This window comes from Pteronotus mesoamericanus, unplaced genomic scaffold (assembly GCF_021234165.1).
Source record: "Pteronotus mesoamericanus isolate MK-2021 breed Mesoamerican mustached bat unplaced genomic scaffold, CSHL_Meso_final scaffold_85, whole genome shotgun sequence".
NCBI classification, from domain to species: domain Eukaryota; kingdom Metazoa; phylum Chordata; class Mammalia; order Chiroptera; family Mormoopidae; genus Pteronotus; species Pteronotus mesoamericanus.
In genome coordinates, this window is record NW_026555329.1 from 15,962,374 (window position 1) to 15,985,495 (window position 23,122).

The 23,122-nt window shown below is 44.7% G+C and overlaps 1 protein-coding gene across 1 annotated transcript in view; it reads right to left on the bottom strand.

Annotated features, from left to right (window-relative positions):
* Positions 1–21,040, bottom strand: part of NXPH1 (neurexophilin 1) — a 283,230-nt gene extending 262,190 nt beyond the window's left edge. Inside the window, exons 1-2 of the mRNA XM_054563996.1 lie at positions 20,921–21,040; positions 19,890–20,053 (exon numbers count right to left, since the gene is read on the bottom strand). Coding sequence (XP_054419971.1) covers positions 19,890–19,943 — 54 coding nt within the window. The 5' untranslated portion in view covers positions 19,944–20,053; positions 20,921–21,040. The remainder of the gene's footprint in view (positions 1–19,889; positions 20,054–20,920) is intronic.
* Positions 21,041–23,122: the final 2,082 nt, after the last annotated feature.

Here is a 23,122-nt window from a genome sequence, read left to right on the forward strand (position 1 = left end):
ACACGTAGAATAAAAACCCTGCATCTCCTATTTTGTTTGAATGAATAAAAGGCATACCAATATGCATTGTAACAAACCACTTAATATTTTATAGGTTAGTGACTTCCAACAGCATCTGATATTGAATATTGGCCCAAACACTTTTGGGAGAAGTAACAAAAAATGGACGCTGATAAGCATCAGGCAATTTCCTCCCAACTTGTGCTCACAGCGTGTGAATGTTAAAATCCCAGGCTGGAACATTGCTCAAATTCGGATCCTTTCTAGGAAGTGCCATTCTCTCCGGAGAGTAAATGGCAACCCAGGCCACAGGGCTGTGCAGATGGTGTGCAGAAAAAGGGAAGTCTGTTCTCATTGTGGGCACAAATGCCCTGGCTTGGAAATAAAGCTTTACCTTTCACCCTTCTGCTAAAGCTGTAACAGCCCTGATTTCCATTAAAAGATCCACTCATTTCCTTTTCCGATGGTACCACAAAGAAAAACAGAACCAGAGATTATTCACCGAGACAAAATATACAGTACATCAATTTCCTTCAGGCAGGGAATATTACGCCAGCTGATTAAAGTCTCAGGATTAGTCTTTTAAAGTGGCCACAAGTTGATCTTTAATTTCAGCCAATTCATTTTCTTTTCAGCCTTATCCTACAGTTCTGCAAACACAGCTTTAGCCCCTTTTGTTAAATATACATCTAGGAGAACTAACAATATAATTCATTGATTCATTTGTAGTCTTATGGTAAGTGATGGCATGGCATACCATTGCAAAGTTACCTCTAATAATTTGAACAAAAATGCCCAGCCCTTGTGGCCCAGCTTTCACTCATTCTGCAGTGCATGGCAACTCAAATAATGAAATTAGTAGCATAAGTTAGACTTCTAGACTCTATTTTTTCAAATGTCTTGTCTTTTGCATTTATCAAAGAAGATTTCTATATAATCTCTTCATATCTTCACTTCTTGTCTCTCAAACACAGCTTACCATGAACACATAAATATAATGCAGTGGTTCCTAGGAAAGATGAATGTCTAGTTGTGATAACCCCTAAGAATAGAGAACTTCATGATTGACAAAAACCATTATATTGCTCGATAGGAATGTGAACTCTGGTTTCAAAACTTGGATTTCAGTGAATGCTGATTGCTAGAAAAATTGGCTCATCCTTCCTACCTTTACCATGAACCAGGAATGTTTCTCTGGAACCATGTTATCCTTTTTAAATGCAACCCTTTGCATTCATTCTTAATTTTGAGTATATCCTAGACGGAGTGAGGAGAGATAAAAGTACGGGTCAGAAAGAGGATCTGGTGACCAAAACATGACATCAGAGGATCTTCTACATTCTGCTCCCTGAACAGTACTAATTCTACCACTTCCCCAGTCATTAGAAGCAAAATATGGAAAAGAACTAAGAGCTGGGAAAAGATGAAGAATTGTGTCACAAGGGGAGTGTGGAGCACAATGTAGAGGAGGAATGCTTTGTCCCGGACCTTGTAGTTGTTAAAATTGATGGTCTTCTCTAAACTCTGAACACTGAGACATAGAAAATCATCTATTCTTTCAGTCATGTCTCATTGTTCACTGGCAATCTGCCAGGTCCCAAATGCAGTCCTCTTGTGTTTTTCTCCAAAAGTATGTCTAAGGCCTATGTTAGAAAAGTCATTCACTTTTGGAACCCTGGTATCAATATCATGGTAGTCTTCAGAACCATTCTGACATACACAATTCAGGGATTCCTCATCTAAGAAAATTTAATAAATAAAACCCTAACTTATTTCTAAAGGAAATGGTTCTTTACAGCTCTTGATTAAGAGTATATTTTCCCATTTACTATATTTTTTAGAAAACCTCACTGCAGAATGCCCTGTTTGAAACATATACCCATCTTCAAAACCAATGAAACATTTCCATAAAACTTTTGGTGGTTGCATGTAGTTTTTGTTTTGGGGAGGGAGGGTTCTTTTGGTCTCTTTCTTGTAGATTAAAATATTTAGAATAATTTTCAGATGTTAAATGACTAAGAAAGCAGGAGCTCATGTCAACTATTCAGCTGATTGGAAAGGGTAATATTTTGTGATAAGAGTTTCTAAACACAGAATAGATGCAAACACTGGATATTTTTCTCTCCCCCTCTCCTTCTCTCTCTCTCCTCTCTCTCTCTCCCCCCACCCTTAATGTTATAGAAAGAAAAAATTATCTTTGAAGAGAAATCTGATCATTTCTATCTTCTAGTCCATTTTAGTTTCCAGACTGAAATAAAATTCCTGGCATAGCATATTAACTTTTTCCTTCCTTCTTAATACTGGTATTGGCAATGATTTTTTGGATTTGACTTCAAAACACAAGAAACAAAAGCAAAAATTAACAAGAGGGATTACACTGAATTGAAAAGCTTCTGCACAGCAAAAGAAACTATCAGGATGAAAAGGCAATCTGTGGAATGGAAGAATATATTTACAAATCATATATCAGATAAGGGGTTGACATTCAAAATATAAAAGGAACTCACATAACTCAATAGCAAAAAATGTCTGATTTTAAAATGAGCAGAGAACTTGGATAGACATTTTCCAAAATAAGGCATAAAATGGACAACAATTAGATGAAAAGGTGCTCAATATCACTAATCATCATGGAAATATAAATCAAAATCACAATGAGATATCACCTCACACATGTTGGAATGGCTATTATCAAAAAGAAAAGAGATAAATACTGCGGAGAATGTGGAAAAAGGGAAAGTGTGTTGGTGGGAATGTAAATTGGTACGACCACTATAAAAAATAGTATGGCGATTTCTCAAAAAATTAAAAATAGCATTATCACATGATACAGAAATCCCACTTCTATGTATATCTCTGAAAGGCATGAAAACACTAACTAGAAAAGATTTGTGCACCCCCATGTTTATCGAAGCATTGTTGGTCACAGCCAAGATACAGAAACAACCTAAGTGTCGACCAATGGATGAACAGATTAGGAGAATGTGACATATATAAAATAGGAGTACTATTCAACCATAAAAAAAGAAAATCCTGCCATTTGCAACAACATGGATAGACATGGAGGTCTTTGCGCTAAGTGAAATAGGTCAGAATGGCTGTTGTCAGGGGCTGAGGGGTAGGGGAAATGGGGAGATGTTGGTCAAAGGGTACAAACATTCAGCTATAAAATTAATAAGTTCTGGGGATGTAATGTATAGTATGGTGACTATAGTTAACAATATGGTGTCGTATACTGGAAAGTGGCTAAAGAGTAGAGCTTTAATTTTCTCAGCATAACAACAACAAGGAAATGGTAAGTATGTGAAGTGAGAGACATGATAACTAACCATATTGTGGTAAATATTTCCTTATATATGTGCATCAAATCATCACATTGTACCCTTTAACCTTATATAATGTTATGTATCAATTATATTTCAATAAAGCTGGGGAAAAGCTGAGAGGGAACCAGCTCCAACAGATATTAAAAAAGCCAGACTGCCTTTATGACTAACACAGTGTGGTACTGGTACATGCAGAGGCAAACAAAACAATTCAGTAGAAATAGATGCAAGGGTATATGAGAAAAGCAACATCTCAAATAACTGAAGCAAGTACGGAATTATAAATAAATGATACTAGGATATCTGTTCAGTTATTTGGAAAGATAATATTAGACTAACAGTTTACACAACACACAAGATACAAATTCCAAATGGATAAAGGATATAAATGTGAAAAAACAAACCATGTATGTGTAATATATACCCTGTATTAACTGGGTATAGGCTAAAGTTTTCTAACTATGACTCCAAATCAACAGACAATAAAAAGGTTGATAAATATGACCATACCTTAAAAAAACAATGAAAAAGGAAGGATATTACAGCACATGTTACAACATGGATGAACCTTGAGGACATTGTTTTAAGAGAAATAAGTCAGTCACAAAAGGACATATACTGTATGATTCCACTTATATGAGGTATGAAAAGCAGTCAGATTTCATAGACATTAAGTAATGGTGGTTGTCAGGAGCTGCAGGGAGGAGAAAAGGGGGAGTTGCTGTCTAATAGGTACAGAATTTTAATTTTACAAGAATAAAAAAGTCCTGGAAATTGGTTGAACAACAACGTGAATTTACTTAACACTGCTGAACTGAACTGTACACTTAAGATTGGTTAAAATGGTTTTATAATATATATATTTTCCCACAATTAAAAATAAAAATAAATAAATTTTTTAAAAACTCAACCCTTGCCCCAGCCAGTATGGCTCAGTCGGTTGGAGTATCATCCGTGAACCAGAAGATTGCAAGACTGAGGGTTCAATCCCCAGTCAGGGCACATGTCTCAGTTGTGGATTCAGTCACCGGTCAGATGTGGACCAGAGGCAGGGAGGTAACCAGTTGATGTTTCTGTCTCAAACTGATGTTTCTCTTCTCTCTCTCTCTCCCCCCCCTCCTCCCCGTCCCCCCCACATATCTTTCAGAGAAGATCAGTTACTTTACTAAGTCCAGTGGTTGCACTCTGCTATAAGAGTCCCCAGACTTTGTTTTCTGACTAATCTACTAGGAAAATAATAAGAAAAAGTGAAACAATTGATCATTGAAATAAGCTTGACCCCTCAAAATTTTTCAAAAGTGCATCCTTCTCTCATTGCAGATATTCAGCCAAACCAGTTTTATAACAAAGGAACCGTTTTCCAAGGAGATTTGCCATTTTTAAAAGTTCAAAGTTGAAAGCATATATTCTATAAATAAATCTACAATGAAGTGCTAAAAGGTTTATTTCTGATTTCCTATTTCACAAACTAGGAACTAGGCATAAAAATATTGAGTCATAAAATGCTTAAAGAGTAGATTACTAAAAACTAATAGAAAACATTATTATCTATTGAGCCAATGATGGGTCAGATGGCATTTTGAATTCTTGCAGCAACTATGAATATGACCTTCATGTATACCATTTACAGAAAGCAATTTTATTTACATTTTTAAATCCACATAAAGGTGAAAGATGATCCTGCTCCAAAATGGAACATTTAATTTTTTGCCCCAAGGCATAACTAAGCTCTTCCAAGGTCAAATGTAGTACATGGCTGAAATGGAGCCAGACTCTCCTCCCCCATCTCATGCCGGAGGGCTTCCTCTTTGGGCAGGAGTATTTTGAATCCACTTTTATTCTTCAGAAATAGAAAATTCCTAAATCCAAAATTGACCAAGTCCATAAAATATTTTGTGAGCATTTTTCTCTTTTTATCTTTAAATCGCATATCCATACTACAGTGAAAATGCCTATGCTAAGCTACTTGGAGGTTTGGGACTATTTTGACTATAAGGTGTTAACGCTAAACAGATTTTTTACTGTTTCTTAGTTTGTATCATTGTGCAAAGATTTTACTTTTAAAAGAATATGGATATGCATCTCTCTTTTATATCTGGGAAGCTGTGAGAATCACGGGACTCGGGAGAATGAATGCCATGAAAGAAACCAGAGTTCATGCCTCTTACACATAGATATCCCCTTATAAAATCTTCTCCTCTCCCCACCTACGCCTGCCTAACCATGGCAAGTAATTCAAAAAGCAGGGGTGCGACTTGTTAGGAAAGATACAGATGTTGTGGATTATTTTAAACTCCATCACAAATGACTGTGAGGGCTGTGCTTTCTGCCCCGCTCTCACTTATTACCTGACCCGGAGCCCCAGGGGTCATTTTTCATTGCGCTCAGGTCAGTAGATGCAGACTTCCCAAAGAGATCGCGTCCCACACACCATCAGCACAAGCCAGAGTCACGACCATCAGTATCAAACTTAGATCTCTTACCTCGTCTTCCCCATTTATGGGAAGCCCCTCAAGAATAAGAACTACATCTAATAAGATTACTAAATTACAGCAGCTGACCAACAGCACACTTCCGGTACCCACGTACGATCTACCCGTAGGAGTCGGAAAGAAAAACTATTCATTAAAATGGAAAGCAACATAGTTACTTCTTTCAAAAATATTTTTAAATGAGACTCATTCTTTTCCCCTGGCCATTATATGCACCCAAGCATGCATGTGTATGCGTGAGTGCACACACAATACGGTACAGGAATTAAACTACCTGGGATAGGATCTTGCCACCTTGCACCAGACATTCATACTTTCAATGCCTCAACTTCCTCATCTATAAAATCGGATATTAGTAATGATATGAATAAGATGGATGTAGTAATATATTAATATTAGTAATATATCTTACTGATATCAATAGTGCCTTTCATTTTATAGGGTTATTAAGAGAACTAAATTTTCAAAAATCATGCTGAAGTCTTGACACAGTGTATAGCATAGGGTATAAACAGAAAATAGAATAATTTGTCCTTTCCCATCAGCCCCACACCATCCCCATTCTCCTATCAAATTCAAGACACAACATTGTGTTTCTTTATAGGAACTTTTCTTGGGTACCCAGGGTACCCAAGAAAATGCCTTGGAAAGAAGCAGACAATAGCATATAGGGATATTTTGAACAGAATCTGAAAGGGAAGTTATGGCTCTCCTCCCATCAAAATATTTCAACTAGTACTCTGGGAAGCTTAGGTGTTATTTCATCCAGACATTCAGCTAAAATAAACCTCAATGAGGTTTATTGGCCAAAGGCCCCTTGACTTCAAAACACAGTAGTCTGTGTTTTTCTTACCTTGTGTGCAAATTTTAAGGGAATTCCAGGTGTAAAAAGTAATTAAAGGCAAATACCTCTCACAAATGCATCAGTGTTTTAAGTCAGCTCTTAATAAACATCCATAGCACTTGCCACATGAAATTAAAACATCACAAGAATTCTCATCTCAACCAGGCAATCCGTTCATTGAGCCTGTCGATGACTTGTTTCATCATTTCTATAAACACTTGAGTAGTTGCTGTAGAAATGGCCATTTTCTTCTGATGTAGTCAGTGATTACTATTCACTTTAAATACATATGGCTTTCTAGGAAGCATTGGGTAGCTATACAGCAATCAACCAGCTACAAGAGGAAATCAAAAGATTGGATGGCCCTAGAGCAGAATTAAGCCTTGCATTTCACCTCTAAGGGCTGGACTGGGAACAGGGAACCTGGTCCAGGAATATTTCTCCTTAAGGGTAGCAAGACTTTTTCTTTACTAGTTCACCACTTCTAAATGCCAGGCACTTTTTTATGCTCTTTATTACACATTAGTGCAGTTAAACCTCAGTAACTCTGCAAGGTAAGAATTGTTAGCCTCATTTTGACAGATAAGGCACTTGAGGTCTAAGAGGTTCAAAAGTTTGCCTAAGGTCACAGAATTAAGAAAATATTTTGCTATTATCTTCTCTTCCTTTCTCCTAATGTCTTTTTCAATGCTGTTTCCCTTAAGAGTTAACTGAGGGAGGAAGGGAGTGGGAGAGTGTGCAGGGAGATTGAGAAAGAGAGACAAAGAGATTGATTGATTTGGGGAAGACTAAAATGGGGGCTGTTTTCTCCCTCCCGTGGCTAGGTCCTCACTGGAGCCAAGAAGTCACCCACTTTCTCATCAAGCTCATCTATTTCTACCAGGAATCAGTGTTGCCACTTGCATAAGAGCCATGACGTTACCCACCCAGCTGTAAGTACTGGTCTTTGGTCAAATATCCACCATCTTTTGGTATGTGGATTTGCATTTAAAGCCTCTCATTCTTTTCACTATTTGTTTAAGGTGGGGGGGGGGTAATCCATCAGTCTCAGAGATGTGCAAATGCATCTAGCCACACATTAATTAGAGCCATTCTAATTGTGAAAGATTTCAGTCAAGAATGCAAGGCAGGATTAAACACCCTGGGTCAAATCATTCACTTTTCAAGCCTCCTCACTCCAGAGCATTTCAGCCAGAGAGCAGAGTTGCAGGTTTAAAAGTGGTAGCTCAGCTCTCCTGTGCTAATGCTGGACCCGCATTAAGCATGGCAATGGCTCGAGGTTGTGGCTGCCTCCTGGTGCAGCTGTTCATAACTCTGCCTTGTTAAACCACAAGAAATAAGGTTGAAAATATAACATGAGGCACTCATCATTCAATTACACATTTCTTGTGAAAGAGGCAAAAACTCTGCCATGTTCTGCAAAATCTCCACATCAATAGCAATTAAGTTTCCCATCAAGACCAGAGAAATACTACACTGAATACACATGAATAACTTCCTTTCATATGCAGTGGTTTGCATCTTTCTCTGTATTTAATTCTGTAAAACAATAAATGATGGTACCCTAGTACAAGAAACTATTCACACAAAAAAATGAAAAAGGTAAGTGAGTAAAGGTATTTTATATTTTCAATTTCAGAGATCAGCCCTATTACAAACACTGCAGCTGCTCCAACAACAAATCACAATTCATCATTCTCTAAATAGGTTTCAGAATCAAACCTGGGATTAATTATGGCATTTTCATTGACAAGTTCTCAAACAGAGAGTATAATGAAACTCATGTAATCCAGTCAATGTTTTTAAGAGTCTTCCATTGAGTATTGAGCAGGAGGAGCAATGCATGTAGCTGGTTGGTAAGTTAGGGCATTATTTCTTATTTAGAGGAGGTGTTAACACAATAGTCTAATGGCCGTTCATACAAGAAGGAAAAAAAAAAGAGTACTAAAGAAGTACCTGGTAGAAGTGCTTAAAAGAGTACCTAGTATGTCTATACTAGGTAAACTTCAAGTGAAATAGGGGATAGAGGGGACAAAGATTTTGAAAATGTACTATGCTTTTGAACGATATATAATTCTCAGTCCAATATGCAAGAGAAAAAAATCATTCATTCCCCAAATGAAAATGCACTGTAAGGAAAAATAAATTCATAGTAGGGCTTATTACATGTCTTAGAGATCCATAAACTAAAGAACAGAATATAGAGAAATGTGCTCTTTATGTCCTGAGGAAGAAAAGAATAAGGACCTCCAATATTTTAAAATTTTGCCCACACTTATGGAAAACAAGAGATTTATTTTTCCTAATTTCAATATATTCAGAAAATCTCATTTCATGAAGTATGATGCTAAATTAAAACTTTTATTCATTTTTTTAAAAATGCACATTAAATGTTCAGAGTATACAACTCCAATAAACTTGTTGTTAATCACTTAAAAATGATAAAACAATGTTGGAGGATTTTTTATTTCCTTCTCATTTGTGACTTCATAGTTACCCATGGATCTGTTTGAAATCTGGTAAGCCAATAGATGCATCTTTCCCAAAAATTTGACTACATACTTCGATGTTGCCTGGGAATCTTACAATTAGTTTCAAAACTGGTCAAGTACATAAAAGAAAGGGCAGCCTTATGATTAGCACATCAGTGAACAAGGACAGACAATAAATTTTCATCACATTATCAAACTCAAAACAATCAAATATTTCACTGAACCATTTACAACTATTGATTGCACACAAAACCTGACTTTATATTCTTCCTATTTTAAACAGATGTGATACTTTACAAGGGCTTTACAAGTTAACAGATAGATTGTGAATGTAAAGCAGTCCATTAATTTTATATAAGCTGTTTTATGTACCTGTGGGCCTCTAATAACATTCAGCTACAAGGTTACAAGGAGAAATATCATTTTCTAAAGTTTAGTTGGAGAGGTTGGCATATATATACATGACTAAAATTCTAGCGATCTAGCCAGTAGTTCTTCTTTTCCAAAATTGCTTTCATTCTATTGCTGAAAGTACTGACATAAATAGGACAACAGTGCAGCGTCTGATACCAGATTCCTATCAAGGAAATGGTACTGCGAATGCCAAGCTGGAATTTCAAGGCCAACAATTTAGAAAAACAAAAGATTTCTCCATGAAAACTTTCCATAGAATCCTTTAAAAAGTAGAGGTACAAAGGTATACCCAGTCTTGGTCTGCTGTATGTCTGTGTATTTAACCTGTAAATGAAAGAGACTCTTCTAAGCTAGGAAATCTTCTCGAAGTCTGTCCAGCATAATTTTTCTGGCAATAACATGTCTTAAAGAAGGAAATCTGTGCCTTCTGCCTTGAGTCTGTGAATTTCAATTTTATTAAGATTCTTGCTGGTGTGCAGCTTGCTGTCTTTGTGTTGGCTCTGGAAGACCCTGTGTGTAAATGCGTGCATTGTGATGTGGTTAGGGGCATGAAGGGGCAGAAAAAGGAAGGCCCTTGGAGCCATTTCTAGCCAGCTCTTACTGCTCAGCTCTCAGCATCATCCTGCGACTTTGCCATAAGCCTAGTGCGCATTTCCAGTGAGTGGCTAGCCTGGCCTTTTGTTCCACTGAGTTAATACAAGTTAATATATTTCTTTTTCACTTTATCAGGATCTCTCCTTAAAAAAGCAGGACTCTGGGGTCTGGTCTCACAGGAAGAGTCTTTCAGACTTAAAAAAAAGAAAAAGTAAATTAAAAGAACATTTCTGTTAACATCAAAGCAAGCTTATTACTTCAATATAAGCATTTCCTTAATTTTCCTTTCTCAGCATGCTACATAAATAAAAATAAAAAGACTCTCCACTGGATGTATACTACATATATCTCACAGAGTTTAATTATAAAGCCTCTAAAAATGAAGATAGTGGGAAGAAATGATTCCAGTGGATCCTACAGTCCTGGTTTTGTGTTGGCTGGCTGTCTCTGAAGGCAAGGAGACAAAGACTCAGGTAATAACAATACACCATGAAAGGCTGGTGTATGAGAATAAGAAAATTCAAGGAGGAGAAGTACTTTATTGCAACTTTAGTGCCTGAAAGTACACGATTTTAAATTTTGTTTTCATTAATATTATTATAATTATGATTAATTTGACTGCAATTAAGGAGTTCGGGGTTTGTTTTTTTTTAAGTGCCACGCCCTATCTTCTCTGCAACGCTGATCTGCTATAAGGGAGGAACCTGCCAGATGAAGGCCAGGCACTCAACAATACACAAACACGGGCACACACACTCTCACACACACCTCCATTGACCGTCAGAACTATGGCGTTATAGAGAGCAATGAGGACACCGGTGCCCAAACACAAATTTCATCCGAGCAGCTGCCCACCAGAGGCGTCAGACAACTTCCAAGAGGGAGGAAGGCTGTGCCAGGACTGCGGGCTGTGGAAGGCTGGAGAAATGGGGGTACACAGGAATGCTATGTAATCCAGTAGGCTGACCCTCAACAGTTCAGCGACGTCAGGGGATGGAGGCGGGTCGCATTCACAGTCCCGAGAAAGTGGCGCGCTGGCCCTAAGGCATCTCGCCTGGGGAAAGAAGCAGGCAGATGTCCCCGGGGCTTTGGAGAATACCCCGGTGACGGTGCACCTAAGCCTTTCCGTCCCTTCCTATTCCATTCCCAGCCTCGCTTCACCTCCGGATCCCTTCCCTTCTCGAGGGCTTGCCTTTCTCCGAGTGGCGTCTCACGAGGGTTGGTGGAGCACGACCTGTCTGCCGGTCGTCTGCTCCTTTAAATACTGCCGGGATGTTTAGAACCCGGTGTCTCCAAAGGACTGACTCTTAAAACTAAGGCGAGAGAAATGGACAAAACTTCCCAGGCAGTCTTCGCCTTTGACACAGAGTACCCCTAGCGCCAGCGCTCGGTACTCCCTGGCTTATTTCTGGACGGAATCGGCAGCCAAGGAGGAACTGCGCACGTTCAGAGTAGCGGCAGAGTCCGCCCGGGAGCGCGGAAGCCCGGGTGGGGGAGAGTCGTGGAAGGCGGGACAGAGGTTGTGCGTGTTTCGGGGGTTGTTTAGGGCATGCGGGGGGAGGTTGTTCAGGGTTGGGGGGGTTGTTTAGCAAAGTAAATAAACAGAAACTTTCCCACCCCATTTCGGGTTAATGATAGATTCTGCGCTGCATCAGGCCCCAAGCCAGGGAGTTTAAACCATGAAAAATAATGAGGCTGTATTCCTATTCGTCTGCATTACAGGCGAGCCAGGCACTTTCGATAGCAAATACATCGATTCCCTTACCCAGGTAGTGGTTTCTCCTGCTCCCCGTGAGTAATTACTGCTCCTTTAGAAACTCACAATAATTAGGAGTCCCCCCAAACAGCCCCACACGGTCCACTTTTTAAAGGCATCTCATTGTGGCTCCATCGCCTTAGTGGCTCCAGCCCAGTTTTCCACAGGCAGGAGATAGGGAAGGAATTACTCCTCCCCATTTGGCTTTACACTTGCGAGAAAGTTGATCCCCCTCTCAGTACCTCGGTTTCCTTATCTGCCAAAGGAGGTCTTGACTTTATTAAGGGCACTTACAGCTCTGCATCACATGACTCACGTTTCTGTCTGGGAGCTGTGAGAAGGAATGGGAGCAGAGGCGATGAAAGTGGGGGAAAGAATTCACCTCGGTTCAGGCTGAACTCAGTGGTAATCATGTGATGCTGCAATCACGCAGTGGGTGGGGATAGGGGTGCAAACTATCCCCACCCACTTAAGCTCCCAGATGACTGGGTTGGGGAGGCGGGGGCTTTACAGTCACCACTGGATGGTAGGGAGGTGTCTGCACTCTACCTCCAGAGGAACTGAGCTGGCGCAGTGCGTCGGGCGGGGCTGGGGACACCCAGACCCTGCAGAGCTTGGCGCTGTCCGTGGTTCTGAAGAGTCGCTCGGCGAAACCAGTTGGCGGAGGTGCCCTCCACTGCCCCACCCACCCTCGATGCCAGCGGCCTCTGTTTGGGGAACTGCTGCAGTTTTGCCTGCTGACTTCGGAGCACCAAAGCTTGGCGGCGTCGGCGAAAAGTTCCCCAGAAGCAACCCTTTGGTGTGAGGGCTTGGGGTCCAGAAATGAGAGAGCTGCCCCTGTGTTTTCGTCAATCAGTAGGGGCTGCTCGAAGTCACCTGAGGCTTAAAGCAGAAGATAGAGCATGCAGCTGTGGCGGCAGCGACTCCTGCTGGGAAACCACTGGGTCCGAACACTCCGCAGCTTCGGTCAGAGGACTGAGATTCTGAGCCGAGGGTGTGAAGCCTACGTCGAAGATAGTTTCTCTCTCCTAACTGTAGAAGACGACCTGAAATAGCCTTTAAACCAATGGGTGGGGAGTGGGTTTGAGACATAGGGCGAAATGTATCAGGAGGGCGTCCCTTCCCTCCGGTAGGGCGAGGGTGCCCGACCTCCCTTTGTACCCTTTGCAGCCTCTGCCTCTGATCCTTCCGGTCAGGGTCCATGAGGGTGGCGAGGTGATGGGCGAGGCCGGGCCGGAGTCAGGTTCAGCAAAGACGCGCTGAGCCCCCGAGAGCCAGTTCCTAAAGAAACACTCGGTTTTTCTAAGCAGCAATTTGTCTTATTGTGGGAGAAAGAAACTATACAAGAAAAGCTCTGGTTCTCCATTCTCATGCAGATGAGGCGATGCGCTCTGACTGTGGCTTCTGTATCCCCCTCCCCATCGTATTTCCAGCTTGAACAAGTAAAATACCCTCATTAATCTAAAGGAAGTAGGAGCGGGAAAAGGTCTTTCAGTGGCCGCAGCCGGAGAAGCACTTGCTGCTCTCTCCTGGCTCCTGGGACCCCCCAGTGTGCACTATGCCAACGCCCCCCGCTCCAGGCACCACCAGCTTTCCACCCTCTGGAATCCCGCACTAGATGCCGAAGGAACTTTCTATGACAAAGGAAACCCGAGCAAGGGAATTCTTACTGCCCTACCCCCACCCGCTGCCCCGCCAGTCCCCACCTCCGCAGTAAACAAAATATACTAGGGAAAGCTGTTTACAGCGGAGTAATTAGGTTTTCAGCCTGCAGCAGAAACGCCGCGCGCTCATCAGAAGTTTAAACAACAGCCAGCAACCCGCGAGGGCAGACGTCAAACTTGGAAAATGCGCAAACGCACTCCTGGGCGCGAGGAGGGGCACGACGAAGCCGCTAATATATATCATCTCAATAAAAAGCCGCTCTTGGAAAGCTTGCATAGTAATTGAGATGGGCGCTCTTTTCTGATCTGGGTTGGCATTTCCTCATCTCGAGTTGACAGAGCCAACTCAGGAAATTGCTGGTAATATTCATCTGGGGAGCACTTTCATTAAACGTAATTCATTCGACTTTCACAATAAATTGAGTGACATCCTTACAGCAGAACCTTTTTATCCTTGATTAAGTGCTTGCCAAGCTTTGGTTTCTCACTTTATTGTCACATTCCTTCAAGCAGAGTCGTCAACATGCCAATCGGCAGCAGAAAAATGCGCGCGCCGTGTTTACCAAGCTCCGGGAGGAGTTAGTGCTGACAAGGAGAAAAAGAGCTGGTCGCGAGCTTAAGTAGCAGATAAATCAAGACCGCAAATTCCTGCGAACGTGAGGCGGGTGTAGACGAATGGTGGCTAAGAGAATGCAGGGGAAGGCGACAAAGGAGCCTCACTCAACCGCCCACTGCTCCAGGACGCCGCTGGCCCGATGGCTCGCGGCCGGCAGACTCGCCCGTCTCCTTCTACTACAATAATTAAAATGGTGAGGAGTGTTAGGGTCTTAGAATGAGATCTGAAGCTCCTCAAGGATGTGGCTGCTTTAAGAGAACTTTCCTGAACCGAATCAAAGCTAGGCACGTGCTTAAAAAAAAATCATAAATAATGCACACTTCCTAACTTGCCACCCTACAGCAGGCAAACTTTCAGAGCTTAACGGTGGCCTTCTTTACAGGCGGAGGAGTGCAAGAACAGTGCTATTCCTTATTCTCAGGATTCCCTTTTGACCCTTTACATCAACGATGCAAGAGACACTCACTGGGGGCTGGAACTGCAGTCCTCAGAACTGTAGCGAAGCTGACAGGCACCTCGGTATTGAAGGTCTGGGTGCAATGGGGAAGCCATCGGTTTGCCAATGCTTAACCCCTTCTCCCCACCCCCTACAAAATCAAAGAACCCCAAGACCGAAAATTGTTTATTTGAAAAGGCAATATCCAAATGCTTTCATCACTCAAATGCCCTTTTGAAAATATTGTCGACAATGGTTATTACCTGGACAATGCTGTCAATTTCTGTAGTCTGCAGAAAATCTTCCTGCAGACAGAAAAGTAGGACATTGAGCACCTACCTCAAAAAAATAAACCAATTTCTTTGCCACTAGATATATTTTTCACCCAGACAACGCTTTCATTAAGGAGGAAATAGCCGCCAACAATTCAACGCCAAATAGAAATCAACTTCCCACAAAAAGGAGCCACGAACTTAATGGCTTTCCAGGGAAAGTACGCGCTGAGAAAGTTTGAGCAATTCTGGCTCAGCCCTTCTAATACTGAAGACAGTCCCCCACCCCGAGCTATCACTAGAAGGGCCCAGACCATGATAATTCCCCTGGAAGTGAGGCAGAAGGGTGACCTACCCAAGGGCTCCCCCCACCCCCAGAGAGCTGCTTTCCTGGTCAGTGCAGAGCTGAGCATTTTAGGAAAATGCAACTTCTCTCACAGAGCCCCAGAATATGTCTTGGAACTGATGAATTCTCATGTGCTGCTGGGGCCTAGGCTCCTTCAAAAACGCAGGTTTGGTCCTATGGCAGGAAGGCTGACCTGATGTGGAAGAGTCAGGAAATGCAGGGGGATGGGGAAATTTTAGTACTGCCTCCAGGAATTGGCCTTAATAGAGAACACTGAATAGCCACTGGTAGGTAGTTAATGTGTGTGTGTGTGTTGCAGGTATAAACTCAAATTTATTACAGCTTTTAATTGGCAGCTGGTTTAATTGACAAAGGATGGGAAGTACACATACATAGTCTAAAGGACAGCCACCTCCACAGGATAGACTTTAGTGGTCTCTCCTGCTGCTTGCCCTCAGCTTCCACATTTTTTAACAGCCACCTTCATAACCAGTGAATTCACCCAAAGGGTCTGGTTTTCAACAGAGCAGAGATAGTATTCCATGACCATACTAATCACTCTTTAATCTCTATTAAACAATTGCTGTGGAATTCACATGTTAAGGATACCCTAAACGTGAGGAGAATAGATGATTCAAAATGTTTTTTAAGTACAAGGTTTAGAAAGAAGTTTCTATCCTTGCCCATAATGGTTAAACCACCACCACCACCACCACCACCACCACCACCAGATTATTAAAAATTTTAATTCCTAGCAGAACTGGTTGGCAGCACCTAAACTGGAGCGTGAGCATCTCTTCTCATTAGAATAGTACTGTGATGTGACTGGCCACAGTAACATCATTCAACCCCTTGTCAGATTCCCTGGACTCAATTTCTGAGTAACTTTTTGGTTGACATGCCCAGGGAGCACTCATTAAACTCAATTCTTGGCTCTGAAAGCAGCCATAGGTGAGCCCCCAAACAGGACACCTCTGCTTTCTGCTGGGAGGCACTCTCCCTGTGTGCTCTGGCCTACCCTTCAGCTTGACCCACTAAGAATAACTCGATTTAGGATGCCCAATTCTCAGAGTCAGAAATCGCATTTCTCTAGTTCATCCAGTGTGTGTTTCAATTCAATTAAGATGCTACAGTCCTGTTACCCCATAAAATCATATTGAAAATATCCTGGAATCAGTCCAGAACTGACAGAAGTATAAAAATTGCAGGACTTTTTTATTTTTAACATGTATTTTTATGCCATAGGTGTCTCTCCTGTTGAATTCAGATTTTTAAACCTGCAATACGCAACATTCAATAAACAGAAGACTTCCTTCTCTTTGTTTTTAAAAAATAACTTCCCACTTCCCCGCATTGATGACTGGAATAAAAGAGTGTGGTAATTTTTGAGTATCCTAATATGTTTTAGAAGACAACTTTGCAGATACATTCTAATTAACTTTCCATTGCTGTAATAAAATAAGCTTCTAGTTTGAAATAGGACAGACCCATCTCTCAATAAGCACAAAAAGACTCAAAATCCTCAACTTAAAACAAACACGCAAAGAACCCAGGGCAAAGAAACACATCCTGAGAATGTTCACCCAAACACATAGGTAGACAATTGTGGCTTAAATATGGAGCACTGATCTGCTGGATAGAGAGTTGTTTTTCATGAGAAGTTCGTCCCCAATTTGGGAGTATTTACTGTATTTCTCTATAAGCAGAAGGCTAAATATTTTTATGTAGGGGATACCTAAATAAACCTTGCTCTCTGTACATAATGTGGTGACTGCTCCCTGGGAAACATAACTGGGATTCCAGGAGCTTAAAGGGAAAGGTGTACTGTGGTACCGGCTAGGAGGCAATGCATAGAGTGTCCCTGTCACCAAACTTGTGGTGTGAGCTCACAAAGACAAAAAAAAAATTACTCCTTTAACTCCTCCCTTGCTTATGTCAATGGGGGGAGGGAAGGCAAAATAAAATACTGTAATGATTTGCCACTCCTGCATTCTAGGTGCACAACTTCAATCAGCTCCTGACAACCTGCATGCATCTGTTGCAGTTGTTCGCAAAGGTCTGGATGTTCCAGGGTGAAGCTACCAATAAATGCTAAATTCAGTTACTGCATCTGATATTTAGTTAAATAGATGGAGAAAGAAGCTCTGGCCACTTTTTGGACTGTCTCATTGCCCTAGAGCTTTAATCAGGGGCTCTTCACTTTGTTAGTTGCCTAAAACCAAACTGTCCTGACTGCCCAATTCACCCTTTTAAATTCATTTCCATGATAAAATTCAGCTTCCTGCTCCTCCAAGAAAACAGCTCAGGATTCTGCTGGCAAATAACCCTGGGGTGACAATCCCTGGAAATACTGCTTTGGGTCACAGCCACCAGTCTTTTGTTTTTGTGGTGTGTGTGGATTCTAATCCCCAACACACAAAACAACTTAAGATCAGAAAGAAAAGAATGAACTTGTAAATCGCCTTCTCTATTTTATTGTTCACATTTGGTATTGTTTTTAGTGAAACTGGAAAAATTGTCTCCTTTCTCTGTATTGCCAAAAGGCATTCAGGTAATGAAGTCTGTAACTAAACGGTAATTGAATCAGCATAATTTGCACACTGAACGGTTTTCAAATGCTCCCAGTTTACAATTAAAGGAGAATTAATGCGCTTGTTGTTGAGAACGCAGCGCATTAGAATAAATCCAGCACTGTTGTTGTAATGAGTGGAAAACGGTTTAACTGCCAACAAACACATTTAAAATTTAACACAACGTATTGATTTAACTTCTGCTTTTGATAGATTATTTTCCAGAATATCGAAATACTTGCTCCAAGCAATAAACTGAACCACAGCCGCGAGCCTTTGCCGTGTGTCTGCGTGTGCGTAAGCACAGTCCAAGGACGTAAGAACGGTCCTGAGGTTCAGGTTATGCGTAAAGGTATGCAGAGGAGAGAGGCAAGAGGGTTTCCATGATCGAGGGAATGGTTAATGTTTTCCCTCTGTAGCTTTCACTTTGCGGTCCCTTCCCTTTCTTCCAATAAATAATTTCTGTATTTCCTCTGGCCAAACTTTCTGCCGACAGTCTCTGGGCTGTCAGTGTCAGTGGGTTTACTGGACACAGGTGGGGGCAAAAACGATTGAAGAGGGGAAATGGGAAGGACACTTTTTGCATTCCATCTGCGTTCCAGCCAGAGCAGGCACAGACTCGGTGACAGTCAGAAAAGCTGTTCCTTTGGATTGGCTGCCCGGGCTTTCACCTGTTTACCCCAAGGTGTCCTGTAGGCGAGGACACTGACGCACAGCGCCCTCTGGCGTCTGCGGCTGCCATGGTCAGGCGATAAAAGTGCGAAGACCGGCAGCACAGAGGGTTCTTGGACTGAAGAGGACACCAATTAAATACACACCCTCACATACATATTCATACGACGCATACTTACACACTCATTTACACAGAGTTCACACAACTAGCACCACTGCTACCACATGCACCAGGGCAATGGCTGGGAAATGTTCTCAGTTGCAGGGATGGCAACTCCTTTGCTCCCAGACTTGTGGGGCCTGAAGCTCTTGGGATTACAGAACAGCATGCCCCCATCCCCATTTACCCAGTCCCATCAGAGATCTCGGGCCGCCCCAGCACTCCTAGCCCCTAATTAGAACACGCTGAGCCCCCAGTGCACTCCTGCGGCCCACAGATGGGTAACAGGGGGTCAGTGCCCTGAGCACAACTTCACCAGCAGGGCGCGAGTGCGCCTGGCCCTCCCTGAAACTAGACCCGAGAAACTGCACGCTGCGGCTCGGTTCTGCGCGGTGCCCACAGCTACCGATCCACAGCGACCACAATAAAGTGTGTCTCACCCCTCTCCAAGAGTGTGCAAAGTCCAATCTCCCCCCCACCCCGCCACACAGTTCTGGGAGAACTGGGACGACGGCTTTAGCTAAAATCCCCCCCCCCCACGCCCCCGACAACATCTGCCATTCCCTAATAAGGGTCTCAGCACTGGAACTGGGGTTTGGCTTCGGTTATTTGGTGAAAAGGCGAGTTAGGAAAAGAGGGAGCAGGAGCTGCTACATGTTTGCCAGAGTATCTCTGACCTAACTCTATCTCATCTGCTTGTGATGCTCCTAACTGATTGTTAAACTTGTCCTGTCTCAACCCTACAAGTCAAACAAAGTTACCTGCACTTTTTTTATGTGCACATCTCCAAACTGGGGGATGCGGGGGTTAGTGGGTGGGTTGGCTTTCAAAGGCACAGAGCAGATTCGTGTTCCCCACTCTCCACCTCTTTCCTTTTGTTTAAACTCTGTGGATGAATCAGTGAGAGTTCAAGCCTTCCACCCTTTCTCTCTGCCCTCTCCTTTAATAAAGCAGGTCCTGTCCCACTATATCCTCATTTTCTGGGTGTCGAGGGTGCCCTAAGGCGCTGTTCCGAATCACGCGCAGGAAAGGGGGAACTGGAGCAGGAAATGGGGATGGGATCCCCGGAAAATCCCGCAGGGATCCAGAGACCAGCTTGCCAAAGTTGTTCCAACACAGTCGCTAGGAACACTGCTCTCGCTGGACTGACGGTCTCCCCCTCCTCCCGCGCCCGCCAGTTGCCGGGCCTCGCGGTCAGGGTGGGATTGCGGGGGCGCGGGGCCAGCGCGACTTACCAAGTAGACTGTGGGCTGCAGGAGGAGAACCACGCACCAGCACGCAGCCTGCATCCTCCCGCGTCTCAAACTTCCTCGGCGGTGCCTTCGCTGAGTCTTTGTTCCTTCAAAAACATAGATCCACCTGACATCCACTTTACAGAGCAAGGAGCGCTCTCAGCAGCCTAAATACAAATGAAATTAGACATCCCATGACCACGCGGACAAGGTTAGGTTTGGCGACCAAGCGGGGAAAGGGGGTCGTGGCGGGGAGGGGTGAACCAAAAAGCACGGAGGCGGGGACAGAAAAAATTGAAAAAAGCCAGTAAATCCAGCGCCTGAAACCAGCGAGCGCTAGGTCCGCAGGCAGGAGGTTGGGAAGATGAAGGGCTCTTTGCGCCCTGTGCTCCTTGCGTGCGAGTTCCAGGCGGTGGAGACAGGAGGTGCCAGTGCTCAGAGCCGCGTGCAGGCTGGTTCGGAGCCCAAGCGTCTCTGGCAGCGAGACCTGCCCTAGTGTTTGATGGTGGGGCGGCTCGGACTGAACGCGGTGGCTGGTTCTTTGCCAGCCCTGGCTGTGCTCGCACACGTACACACCAGCAGAGAGAGATGGAGAGAAAAGGAAAGAGGGAGAGCGAGCGACAGAGACAGAGCGAGAGGGGCGCGGGAAGAGGAAAGGGTAGATAGAGCTGACCAAGATTAGGTGCTGGGTATCTCCACACAGTCGGTGGAGTGGGGGTGGGGGGAAGGGAGTGTAAAATTTGCAAACAGGAAAGCCAGGCTCAGTTTACCCCTTTGAGTGCCCTGCACGTACATAGATACATACACACACACAAACACACACACACACCCCTCTGGTACTACTTTTATTCGAGCCAAGGGGCACAGCCGGTGCTAACTTCTAGAGTGGAAGTCTGCCTGGGTCTGTGACAGTCGCCCATCTAGAGCACTCTGTCCCCCAACCAGGGACCCTCCCCTCCGCCCCTTCCCAGTGCCTCACCACTCCGCCCTAAGGTGTTGTGCCCTCCGGGACCGTGGAGGCGAAGAGTACTTACCACACTGGGCTGGGGGCGAATCCGGTGAGCAAGGACCGCTCTGGACAGGCTCCATGGAGGAGCTACTCGGGCCTGGCGTCTCCGGCGCCCCGGACATGCCCTCCCTGGCGCTTCGTCTCCATGCTCGGGCACGGACCAGTCCCGCTACCGCGTCCTGCCTCCCCGGAGTCCGTCTCAGCGGCCAGGTAGCGCTCAGGATCGGTTCCACGGGAACCTAGGCTTGGCACAGTTGGATTTGCGGTGCAGGAAACTTAAGAGGCAAGAAAGGAAGGGGGAAGTATAGAAGGAAACAGAGGAAGGAAGGGAGGAAGAGGGAACGAGAGAGGCGAGTGCGCCGGGATACAGCGCCGGACGGATTGGGATGCCAGCGCTGGCTCTGGGACGAGCAGTCCAAGGCTGTCAGCTTCCCGAGGCTGCCGAAGGATCGTAGAAATGACTGAAGGGGAGGAGTCTGGGCAAGTCCTCGGAACTTGAACTTGAGAGATAAGACACTGGCCTTTCCGAAGAAAAACGCCACACAGCAGTTGCAAGCAGTCCCAATTTCTGAAAGAGGGGTAGGGTTGCAGAACGTGGAGGCTCCTGGCGCAGGAAGCAGCTGTACCTGTACGCACGACACCGGGAAGCTCGGGAGCTACTCCGGAGCAGAGTCGCAGGTGCTGTTTGTGTCCTGCCCAGCCACTGAGGGACGCTCCTGAGTGCGCCGAGGTTCGGAGCCCAGACCCGGTGGAGCTTTGTCCGTAGGTCCGCGGTTCCGTGAGCCTACTCCCCGATACCGGCCATCACATTGGCACGTGGGTAAACAATGCCTCAGAGACTAATTGGTACCTCGTGTAAATAGATCCCGCTCCCAGGCTCTCAGCGGGCCGGGCCGCAGGGAGAACTGACTTCTGTGTTGTCTCTGGTGGCCACAGCGCCCCCTCCCCGGGGGGTCGTGAGTAGGGGGCTGCCACCACGGGGAGCGGAGCAGGGCGGTCTGGAAGGCGGGGGTCGCCGCAGGACAGTGCAAGGCTCCCCTGCCGGCCTCGGCCCCAGCACCGACGCCAGGCGCTGTGGACCTGTGGCTGCCTGGCCCGAGGCGGAGGCTCTGCGGACCGCCAGCCATTCAGCGCGCAACAGCCGAGAGGACTGGGCGACCTTGTGGGCTGACGCCTCTCGCCGGCTGGGCCGAGCAAGAGGAGGAGTGGGGCGGGGGCGGGGGCGACAGGTCGGTGGGGGGACACGCAGGGGGATACTTTAACACCGCTCTCTCGCCTGACACCTCCTCCTCAACCATCGTCTCCCAGTCTCGGTCTCTTTGCTGTCTCTGTCTTTCTCGGTATCTCCGCTGCTCTTTGTATCTCTCAGCATATGTTTCCCTCCTTTCTCTGTCTTTCTTGAACCCCAACACTGTCTCCGGCGTCTGTCTCTGTGTGTCTCTCTCAGGATGTCTAACTCTCTCCGTCTCTGCATAGCTGTCTCATCCTCACTCCTGCCATACCCTCTGAAACCTTGCCCCTTTCATCTCCCCTTTGTCCTCTCCCGCACACAACTTGCCCGTATCGGGTGGGATCCCGGAACCAGGCTCTTCCTGGCGGTGCCGGCGGGAGGCCGACGCCTCCTCGGCGGGCTCACACTCAGCCCGCAAGTCCCAGCTCCGCGGAGGGCATTTCTCCCCACAACCCCGCCAGCCCCCACCCCGCCCCAACCTTGCCTGTTACTACTCTTAAGACCGCTCTTCACGAGAGCCTGGCCTAGAATGATGTACACTTTGCAGGATGACAATTTGATATTAATCCGTAAGAGTTGTGTTGAAAAATATCTCAGGAGCGCAAGTTGGTGGCATCCAAATACAATCGTGATTTTTAAGGGATCTTATGGAGTCCTTCCATCCAACGCGGCTATGATATCTTAGGCTCTATGGTTTCTGGTGCGCTGGCATGGGGGGCGGGGGGCGGGGCGGGGGGCAGGCACAATGTATGCTCTACACAAGAGGACCTGGAGACTACTGGTTGAGTTCCACTGGGGAACCCTAGTAACCTCCCACCCCCAACATAGCAGTAACTACCAGCAGAATCAGCCTTTTCTGGAGCAAACAGAGAAGCCCCACTGAGACCTTCCCCTGGAAGCACACCTCCAGTTTAGATTCCTTCTGAAGGAGGTACCTGCCAGGCACTTTGAGGCCCACAGTCTCCCTTCCAGCTAAAAATAGCTCTTTAAAGAGCA